The sequence below is a fragment of the Anser cygnoides genome, chromosome 12 (assembly GCF_040182565.1).
Source record: "Anser cygnoides isolate HZ-2024a breed goose chromosome 12, Taihu_goose_T2T_genome, whole genome shotgun sequence".
In the NCBI taxonomy this organism is placed as follows: domain Eukaryota; kingdom Metazoa; phylum Chordata; class Aves; order Anseriformes; family Anatidae; genus Anser; species Anser cygnoides.
The window spans coordinates 18,587,206-18,598,404 of NC_089884.1; the positions used below are offsets into that span (position 1 = coordinate 18,587,206).

General features: G+C 44.3%; 1 protein-coding gene across 8 annotated transcripts in view; it reads left to right on the forward strand.

Annotated features, from left to right (window-relative positions):
* ZNF423 (zinc finger protein 423) overlaps positions 1 to 2,638 on the forward strand; it is a 214,844-nt gene extending 212,206 nt beyond the window's left edge. For all 8 annotated transcript variants that reach the window (XM_067004639.1, XM_067004640.1, XM_067004642.1 and 5 more), the window contains one exon: positions 2,012 to 2,638. In XM_067004639.1, the coding sequence (XP_066860740.1) occupies positions 2,012 to 2,041 (30 nt within the window). In that variant the 3' untranslated portion in view covers positions 2,042 to 2,638. The remainder of the gene's footprint in view (positions 1 to 2,011) is intronic.
* Positions 2,639 to 11,199: the final 8,561 nt, after the last annotated feature.

Sequence of the window (11,199 nt, forward strand, 5' to 3'; positions counted from 1 at the left end):
TATTCAGGATGACCTAAAAAAGAATTGTAATGAAGCGCACTAGAAATGCCTGTTGTTAAAATGCTCAGGACTGTCTGAGCACAGAGTGGTATGTGTATTCTTTAACATTTGAATGTTTTTCTAGTTAGGTTTAGTGGACAAGCTTCTTGTCAGTGCTGCCACTTTGTCTATAGGGTTCCATTCATCCTTTTCTATAACTGTTACTTGATTTGAGAATAACAGCCAGCACTGCAAAGGTGCTCCTCTTTAAAGCCAGGAAAATTTCCATGTATAGTATGAAAAGTAAAAATGTAAAATGAAAAGCCATTGGTTTTTATGTTTGGTGTTGTTAAATGGTGTAACAGGAAAGCTGTTTCAACTATCACTTCACTTGACATGATTTTAATATAATGCTTTATCCCTTGATAAGCTTTTCAGATCTTTGGACAGTGCTTCCGTTGTTTTATTCGGAAACATTTAGGATTGCTGTCTGGGGCTGTGCTGTCAGGGCTAGTGTTAGGCTAAACGAGATACAGTTATTTTGCTATTTCATCTGTTGATTGTCATTTAGTTTCACAAGGGATCCTTCTGGGTGTGCTCCAGCTATACTACTTCTGTCTTCTCTCTAACCTTTTGTCACGTTAAAGCCTGACCACTACCATGCAGTTTCCTCGCTGCCCGTCTGTACAATATCGCAGATAACTTTTGACATGATTTAGGAAGTCAGCAGCACTTCTGACACCTGGTGGTCAGCTCTTGGGAGTGCACAGTCCAGAAATCCTGGCTGCAAACGGGGTCATCGCTGCCTGAGCATCGCAGGCCGCCCACTAGCTCTTTGCACAGACGGTTTTCATTAGGGAGATGTCATCTCTGGATAAAGTGGAAGATCACTTTTTTTCCCCTGAATTGAGATGTAACTGTGGATAATGTAGAAGAACCAGATGATTTATTAAAAGTTAAAATATCTTTATTTTAAAGCACTGTCATTGTAAATAAATAATCAGATTCAAAATTCATTTCATGCTTAAAAACGTATTCCTTAAGCTGACGGACTTGCTCAGCTCTGTTATTAGGTGGATGGAGACCAGTGAAACTGCACAGATTTGAAATAATGCGCATGGATTTTTATAATTGGGAATGCCCAACAAAAGCTCACCGTGAAGCGCCTCACTAGTTGCTCCAATAGTTAAAAATTATACAAATAAAGCTGTGCTTATATATAGGACCGGGGTTTCAGTCAGCACACAAAACGTAGGTGATTGCTGCTGCTCTGAAAATGTGCTTCCAAGATTGGCTTCACTAGTCATTGGCTCCCGCACAAAATGGCAGGACAGGTCAGCATCCTCTGATGCAAGACACCGTGATGATATGAGGCTGTTACAAATCTACCAAAAAGGGAACAAAAAGACTAAACTGCTGAAAGAAATGTGTAGAGCAAAGCCAGTTCTTTAAAGAGATTTAACTTCTGGGTTACGTGTCCAGTCCTTTTTCTGCTGGGGATTAATATCCCCATTGCCCGAACTGGTGGTTCAGCTATTATTGCTGAAGTATTTCTTGGACTGAGAAGTATGCGTCACAATCTGGTGTGTCTCTCTGCCAGTACTTGCACCCGTTACTAGTGAGAATAAAAGAGTAAAATATGGCAAGGGTTCCCACAGTGATTCAGATTTTTTTTTTAATTGTTACAGTTAAGGGAATCCCTAAAGGCAGATTTTGCCCATGAAGTGTTACCACTTTCTTTATATGTATTGAAAGAGGGAAGAAAAAAAAAAAGAAACCCTCACGGCTGTACTTGGCTTGTAGAATTTTTTTTTCTAAGTTCATGCCAGCATTAACAGATCTATCAGAACAAAGCAAATGTGTCATATTGGCAGCTGTTACTTATGAGTACTTTTTCTTTATTGCATTTTGTTTTGTAATAATTGAGAAGCTTTTATGTCGAGCTCTGCATAAATGGTACTGAGTAGGAGGGTATGGGCATGCTTTCTATTATTCTGCCCCTTATGCGTGTCTCCTTTTTTCGTCTTTCCAGAACCACACATTGAGCCAGCACGCACAGTGAGCCACTGGCACTACAGGACACCTCTCTGCAGAAGACTTGACGGTGGCACAGTGGGGAGGACCATTTGAACATTACATCCAATCAAAGTGTCATTTGCAACCCAGATGTAAAACTCTAATGATTTGGCCATGAGGCGCTGCTATTATAAGCAGCTGGAAATGAATATTAATGGAGAGATTAAAAGTATTCCATGCTCAGTATTTTTTATTGTCCTGCTTCAGCTAGTGTACTTTAGAGCTTCTGCTTCTGACTGAATTTATAGTGTTAGATAAATCTGCTTTGATGCTGTTGCCCTTTGTTGCTTCTTGTATTATATTGATAGTTAAAAATTAGATGTGATTTTTTTTTAAACTGCTTTTTAATTGCAATTTTAGGTAACTGTGCATTGTGATGTGATTGCTTGGCTATTGTCTGAATATTTCTTTTTAATTTTTTAATTGAAGACTAATGCTTTGATTGGATTTGCCAGTTCACCGGACAGTGATTAAAACTATGTAATGAATATAATCGGTTTCAGTGCAACTGGATGGTCTGCTTTATAAATGTGACTTAATCTGATTGCAATAACTAGTACAGTTCAATAAAGGGAATACATGAGCTTAGTGTCAGAGTTTCTGTCAGTCCATGCTGTATCACCGCTGCTGGCTCACATGTGCAAATCACGCCAAACGATGGCTCACCCCACAGCAGAGCTGCACCCCGTGAGGAAGGAAGAATGGGACAAAAGCGAAAGCCCTGTTGTTGTGCCTGGCGTTGTTCTCTCCTGGATGCGCCTCCCCTGTCGGACTGAGGTGAGGTAAGAACATCCGTTACAAACCTGGGCACGGGAAGGAGGTACTAGCTTAGGGGTACTCTTAAACTTTACTCAGGTCAGCAAGAATGGAGGGGACTTGGTCATAGGAGCCTTGAGCCTATCTCTGTGCTTCTTGGTTTCAATACCAAAAAATTAGCTTTCGGGATTGTATACAAATGTGCAAATGCTGGATCGGGCCTGTAGGGCCTGGATGGGGGCTGTGTATTTCAGTCACATGGACTTCAAGGCCCACAGGTATTGTATCTCTGTGTAACTGCCATACTTCTGACACTTGAAATTGCCATTAGACAGCCTAATAGAGCTCATTAGCAGGCTTTTTTCCTTTATTTTAAACATACCATATGGTAATGAGGTAAGTTATATCTGCAATCAGAGAAGTAGTCCTTTTAGGGACTTTGAAAAGTTAGTGAGATGCAGTTCTCGTGGTACCTCCTACTTCAATGAACCATAATTGTCCTGAAAGATGTTCAGCAGTTGTGAGAGCTGAAATGAATGTGGTTACCCATTCCCACGGTGCACAAGACTTGGCAAGACTGCAGCATAGATGCATATCTAGAGCCTTTCAAATCTCTGCACTGATCTAGAGCACTACTGGTTGTCATTGTACTGAGTCTGGCCTTGGAGCATGTAAATGATGTTTTGTAGAAAATGTTTTCAAGGAAGCATAGTCGGTGCCCAAATTACTTTCTACAGCAAGTTTATTAACAAGTGCAGGGGCACAGATTGTTGACGCTGCAGATGTTTTCAGTGGTTAGATCTTTGCTGATGTTGGTAGCTGTGTTGTGCACGTGTAGCTCCTTCAAGACAGTGGGACATACTGCACGTAAAGGAGGGCTGCTGGGCATGACCAGGATAGGGCTATTCCTCTGGTAGGAAGCGCCAGAGCAGGTACAAATTCCAGTCTGAGAAAACCTTTCAGCTTTCTGGAAAGAATGACGTAACATCCCATCTGGGGCAAATGGCAGAATAGAAGACTTATCTATCAGATATTCCACTAAAATAGCATTGCATTGCATGGACATTCAGAAAGACTTTAGGCTCAAAAATATTTTTAATAAAGAAATTTATGAGCCCTACTATAACAAAACTGGGAATAGCATTTTTTAATTTCAAAGAGGACGGTTCTGTTTTTATCTAGATAATTCTTATCTCACTGTTTATGCAACAAACTCATTTTATTAAAATGATCTTTTTCAAGAAAATGTTAGTTTTCTACTTGATTATTTCTCCATAAGCCACTGCACAGATGCTTATGTGCTGAAAAATTAGATAATGAAATCACCAATTCATTATTCTCATTCATAATGTATGCATATTCCTAACTCACGGGCAACATTTTAAGATGTGAAATGGAAGTGTCTTGCAGTACAGGCTCATAAACATGCCCTTGCAAGAAAAGCTATCAGGGAATGTACATCAGGGCTCTGGTAACAGCCCGTGTGCCATCTTTCCCTCTGTGGTAAAAGCAAGGCAGCAGTTCTGGGCAGAGGTTCTCACAACAGGGGTACTGGAAATGGAGGCTTGTTGCCTGATGCTGGGTTTGGAATGACGCTTAATCACTTCTGGGCAGTGCTTCAGAAATGAAAAGGAAGATGTGGGCTTGTTCAGGAAAAGTTTCTGTGTTGGGTATCCCAAGGGTGAAGTGATGTTTCCACGCAGCTCTGAAAGCTGCTTTACTGGTGTTGTACTGAAGCACAGGCCTTTGTCTCAGCATCTCCCTGTTGACTAGCTAAAAGTAGGTGTATGTTCACTGTGCTGAGATGGAGAACTCCCCGGGTGGGGATCCTATTCCAAGATGCATCATTTTCTCCACCTGTACTGGGAAGGTGGGCATGGGGCCAGGGCGCTGGGGCCCGAGCTCAGCCTGGAGGCGCCAAGCAGGCGTGTGCCTAAGCTGCGTGGTGCATCTGCCTGGCACCCTGACCAGCCCACGGGCAGGAAGAAGGGCAACGGTGGCAGAGAGCAATAGTTTGGTTTTCCACCCTAGCTTTAAAATGTGGGGGGCACCTGAAGCCTGAGAGTGAGGGCTGTGGCCCTGCGTCATCTTCTTTGTCCCTTCTGCTGGTATATGAGCTTTGGTTATGAGCAGCGCAAGTCAGACCAGAGAGGGGCTGGGCTGCACCCACAGGGCTGGGAGAAAATTGAGCTGTGCTCATCTTCTGCAGGTGCTCCACATCTTACAGTACTTGGGTAGTGTTTGACCGCTGGTGGACAAGTGCTGCTTTCCTTGTTTTTCTAAGACAATATGTACCAAAGTCCAGGGACCCTCAGCATGAATCTTCTGGGATGCTCTGTGGTATTTGTGACATAAGCAGGCCCACATGAAAAGTCGTCATTGTAATTGCAGCACACTCTGTGGCACAGGATGCTGCTCTCTTGGTACCGGCTTTCTGATGGGCCAAGGAAGGTCCGGTTGTGGGCGTGGGGGTGAAAGCTGCTGCAAGGCAGCAGAGGGAGAGCCGCCTGCTCTTGTGCTTCATCACAGAGCTGCATCTGTGACACGCTGAACATCCGCAGCTCCCAGAGATGCGGGTCCTTAGCCCCTGCCAGAGTGCAGTGCTGCTCTCTGACCCTTTTTTGCACAGGCTGAGCTTCCCGGGGCGGGGCTGCACCCAGCCAGGGCTGCGGCTGAGAGCTCTGCAGCACAACGTGGGGCCTTTGTCTGGTGGCTCCTGTGCGGTTGTTTTTTCCATGCTGTTTTGTCCCACTTGGGAGTGGGGGTAGAGCAGCCCTGTGCTGGTACAAAACACAGCTTTGCTGGCATAGCTGCAGTCACACCAGGGAGTGCTTTGCCAGCATAGTATATAGTTCCTGTATCAGTTAAAAGCTCCTAGGGAAAACAGCCTAACTGTGCAGGTGGAAAAAGATAATATCACAGCTTCTGGTACATGTTTGAGGTTTCTCCCTTTTTTTCTTAGTGGCCAAGAAGTGCTACAAAAGGCATTTGGAAAACAGTCAGATATACCGGGTCCAAATGCACCTGTATTTCAACGGCTACAAGGCATTCAAAACGGGATGGAGAGGCTTTCAGTAATGCCTGCAACATCTCCCTCCCTATCGGTGTAACTCGCAGCTTCCGTGCTGGAGATCAGCTTCTGTGCAGCGGCGTCGCAGACGCAGGCTGGAACCAGCTGCTTGAGGCCCAGGCGGTGCGGATGGCTCACGTAAGTGCCAACCTGAATTGCTGTAATTCTTGCTGAAGATGGGCTTTAGGCAAAGTCACCTCATGATCTGAGTGGCATTGGGGAGAGTGGTATGTTGGAAATCATGGTTTGGAAACAAATTTTAAATGTGTTTAAAAAAAAAAAAGTCATATAGATGATTTGAAATACAAATTCATAACCACAGTGGATTAACAACAGACTTGTATTTGTAGCAGTCCAGTATATTAGCTCTTACACATTGAAGAATCTTTCCATTTAGCTTCACTACATACCAACATACCCAAAAAGCACTGAAATACTTAATCAAGAAGTATTAATACCTACAAGTCTGCACAGTCACCTTTACATGTTTGCATTTTTTTTCAATGCATACCTAGATACTTGTCTGTTGACCAATCAAATGTATTACCAGAATAAGGTTTCTCACGCTGTGGATCTGTTCATAATTTGTCACCTTCGCTGAGGGGTCGCAGCCTTCAGTCAGGTGCCTTAGAGTTTTGGAAAAAGCAAGTTACCAGTCCATTGCCTCCAGAAGAAGGGAAAAAAAAAAAGTTTGGGAACCATCTGAGGGAGTGAGTGACAGGTCATTTTGTGCTGGAACATCTTTGAGTGGACTTGGAAAGGTCAGCCCACTGTGCAGCAGCTCAGAGGAAACATGAAAGGAAAATGAGGATGGGGCAGAAAGTGACCCAGCCTGAGTCTTCCACGACCCCAGGCCCGGGGTGGCAGATGAGGGAGCTGGTGGGTAAAGCAGCAGAAAAGCAGAGGTGTGAGGGGGGCAAGAGGCTGTCCCTCCAACAGCGTCCCTACCCACTGCAGGAATTAATGGAAAATCTGCCCCCTAGGAGCCATTTCTATTGAAGTGAATTGTGCATCCCAGTGTCCCAAGTGTCCTCACTTTCTCCTACCAACATTTTAGAGCACACCAATTTTTGGTGTGTGTTTGTCTAGCTGTTACCACGTGTAAGTCCCTCTCTCTGGCACAGGCAGTGAAGGCTTTTTTCCTGCTCTGTGCAAGCAGTTTCCATGTTCTGGCTCACATCCTAAAGCAGTGGGGTTTACACAAGCTCCCCTCTCCACAGCTGCGAAATGACTGACCTGTGCTTGACAGAGGTGCAGTGGTCTTAGGAGTACCGTGTTCCTGCAGTATTGTGACTGTAGTTAGCCCAGGATAAGAACACCTTGTAAGTGCTGTCACGGAAGAAGATGTGTGAATTCAACACATGTATGATCCCAGAAACCTACACAGAGAGAGCTGCAGCTGCTGGGCTTCAGCTGGCACTCCTGCCTTGCTACACAGCAACGGCTCCAGGCATTAGACCCCATCCACAGGGAAGCAGCTCCAGTACTCACAGAATCACCTGCGAAAGGTACAGTCTTACTCTTCAGATCAAACCAAACCTTTTCCCTCCATTCTCCTTCCTTGCCCAGCAAGTGCGAGGGATTTTTCTCCTGGGGAGCCACCTCTATGCAAATCCAGAGTGCTCTGCGGATGCAACTCCCTCCTTTTCTGGAGGTTTTGCTGTTGTAGTTGGTTCACCCAGATACAGGACAAGTCGTGTGAGTGGTGCTGGCCGTAACGAAGCCTGGGGGCAGCTCCTGCGCTGTGCTGCTCCAGGAGGATCCAGGCCTGGGGACAGGACGCCCTTGGAGCTGATGGCAGCACTGCTTTTTCCTCCTTTGTCTCTTTTCTCCCCATTTTTGCATCTTCTGAAAGCTGGGAACTTCTGAGCTGGGAACGCCTGGTGCTAGGGGCAGCCACGTCCGCAGCCCTGCAGGGCTCCAGCAGCTTTGTCTGTCCTGCTTGCTCGCTGCCTCCCCAAGTCTGCGGCACGCCACCCCGCTGCTCTCTGCTGCTGTCCCCTCCTTCTGCCATCCCTGGCCATCTGCATCCCCGCGGCAGGCGGCCGCTCCGCCACGCAGCACCGCTGACCTGGCCCACGGCCGCTCGGCGGAGGAGAAGCCCCCCGGGCTGCTCGGGGCAGTGCTCGGCTGTGGGCACGAGCAGAAATGGCTGCACCGTGCTGAGGAGCTGCTTAGGCTGGGTGGGGATTTTTGTATTGTTAAGTAAAACTCTTTTTTTCCTTTTTTTCCTTTTTTTTTTTTTTTTTGAGTGGGCTACTTTTCTGCTGGATCAGCGAGCTGAGCTGACTCACAGGGCAGGCCGGGAGCAAGGCCATTGCTCAACCCAGCTACAACTCTGCCTGATTTGGTTTTGTTGGTGGTTTTTGCCATGTCTGTGTGGATTTCACAAGCTGCCCTGTAAAAAATGCCCGGCCTTGTGACTAGCTTTGAGGGCCTTAAGGGCATCAAAGCTACCAGATAAAGAACTGTCATAAAAGTACTTTCCCTCTTTTATTTTTACTCATATCCGTGTTGTTGTTATTGTGGTTTTTTGTTTGTTTGTTTTTGGTTTTTTTGCTTTCTCCATACGTAAAGTGCTCAGTACCAACTCAAATCCTACTTTGAACTTATATATACATATATATGTGTGTGTGTATATATATATATACATATATATGTCTTTAGTTTTCTGTGACTAGAAGAGGTAGCAGGGCTCTCAGTATGATCCTTCCCTTGCAATAAATGAGCAAGCAAGCAATCCTTCCTAACTGTGAGTGCCAAAGCTATGTCCCTAAGATGCTGGACTCTTCTTTACCCAGCCTTTAATTTAAAGGGGAGGGAGAAAGAAAGAACAGTTTTTTTCCCCGGTTGAAATCAATGCAATAAATAAGTGCATCTTTGTCTTCTTCCAGTTGCGATTTATAGGCAGTGCTCCTCAAGAAATTGGCTCCTATGCATGAAAGCTATAAAATATACATGCCATTTGCAAAACCTATAGCTTCTACTGTGCATTTTCTGTTTTATTCACAAAATATCTCCTTGCAAGCCTGCCATAGAGGGAGGGTTATGGAAATGTGCAGATCAGTTAATGCTTTTGTAATGGTGCTAAAGAAGTGGTCAGGAGCTTCCATTAGCCTCATGTAGCAGAAACAGTTCGGGTTGCTAATATGGAATGACAGAGTTTCTGCCAAAGTAGGACCCAGAAACATTTTTCTTCATTAGGGCTCTTGTGGCTTAAGACTTGATCAAAGGTTGCATAATCCCTAACAAATCTGCATTGCATTTTATTACAATATATATCCTTAATGCTAAAATACTCAAACCCGGAAGATTGGAAAGCGGAGTAAAAACTGAAAGCATGAAGAGATCCGGTGTACAAACAGTGGAAAAAGAAGTGAATGGACTGAAAGGAGAAGGAAGGCAACCCCTCAATGTTCATGCAACAAGACCAGTGGATGCAGTGCGTGAGCTTGATTAACTTTCCCTCTTGCTCCCTAACTAGCCTGATAATGTCTGTGACAATGCCAAGAGCAGTTGTGTTCAAACAAAATACCCTGTGTCTCGCTCTGGTTTTAGCACCAGTGCAAAGCAGTGCTACGGAGGCTCTCTGCTGAGCAAAAGCCATGTCCTGGATGCTTTAGGTCTGCACAGGCTGTTCTTATTACTAGGTAAATCTGGAGTTTTGGTGATAGCCTTTTGCCGTATATATTTCTCATCCTTTCCCTGGCAAGCTGATTTTTTTTTAATTTCAGATCTTTTTGCCTTTTCTACATTTCCCTCCCTCAGGCCTTCTCCATTTCCTTTTTCCAAGGTTTGTATGGCAACTGTGTGCCATAAGTCTCTCACACAGAAGAATCTGTGGTTTTTGGTGTGGCTTGAGAAGGACAGTCCAACACTGGGCAGGGCAGAAGAGTTTGGTGTTTGCTAAGACTAAGCAGGCTACAAAACAGTTATTGGATGAAAGGGCACAAGAAAAGAGGAAGCCAATTGTAGCGATTGGGAATGGGAATGTTAACTCTCCTTCTCTTACTGAGGAGCTTAGCACTGTGATAGAGCACAAAATACAAATGAAATCCGGACTCCATTCTTCTTTTTGCAGAGTAATTCCAGTTATTGATACATTACATGAAAGAACACACCGACCTTCTTTGCTTTCTGGGGACTGACATGCTGCATTGCAAATATGTATACAACTGTTTGCCTTGTCTTCAAGGAGTTAAATGTTCACATATGTAAGGCACACCAGGATCAGAGCCTTAGGTAATCTAACGATACTGGGTAGCTTGACTGTGCATCATTAGCTCAATGATGCACCAAGCTTAGGGGAAAAAAAAAAAAAAAGGAACCCTGAAATATTTTTTGTGTGCAAGAAATCTTGGGGGAGGGGAGAGGAAAACTCAGTAAAAATGTCTACAGCTCATTTAAGATACTGAATTTTTTGTCATTGCTGTTTGGGAAATGTTATTGAGAATAGAAAAACAAAATGAGAGAAGAAACCAGTGAGGAATCCAGAATACCCCCCATAGCAAATGAAACCCCACTGGAACAAACAGAGAAGTAGGTGCTGGAAAATATATATTCAAAGCAACCCAGACATGTGTAAGTACCAGAACTGCAAAATGGACCTGAAAAAATGACTCTGCAGAGCTGTGTTCATCCTTTTCTGAGACCTATTGGTGCATCTTATTCTGCCAGAGCTTCCCACTCAGCTGTGTGTTACTTTGCCCATAAGGGTGTTGAACAAATATTTTGTATCCAAGAGAGACTCATTAATGTCTTTCAAACCGGATGCAAGTTTCTCATTATACTTCTGCATAGGTCTAGTAATGGGAGCCTCCTCTAGAGATGCCCTACGCAGATGTCTTCAGGCAATGTTGATGGCATGAAGCAGGAATTGTTTTTCACTGAAAGATTTATAACCTTATAGCCTTTCCAAGCCTAGGCATGACTGAGAACCAGCAGCAAAGGTTTTTCCAACTTCTACACTATTCTCTAATACTGACTAGCCTGGAGAAATCATTTTGGTCTAAATTTTTGCTGTTCTGGGTCCTCAGCATGAGGAATGAAATGTCAGGGGTTTTTCAAAGGTACAGAATGCTTCTGACTCCTATTTGAATTGAAGCTGCAGGTTTTGAGTCCTTATTAAAAAAAAAAAAAAAATCTGAAAACCCCAAGCCCATGGTTCTTAATTTAGGGCTCCCCGAATCAGAAGCCACTTTGAAAGACACGTAGAAGCACAGAACAGCCGATAGATTTCCATATCCTGCAGGGTTTTGGCATGAATCCCCTTCTTTGGTTCCAGGCAGAAAAATACAAAGAGAAGTCTGTGAATAGGA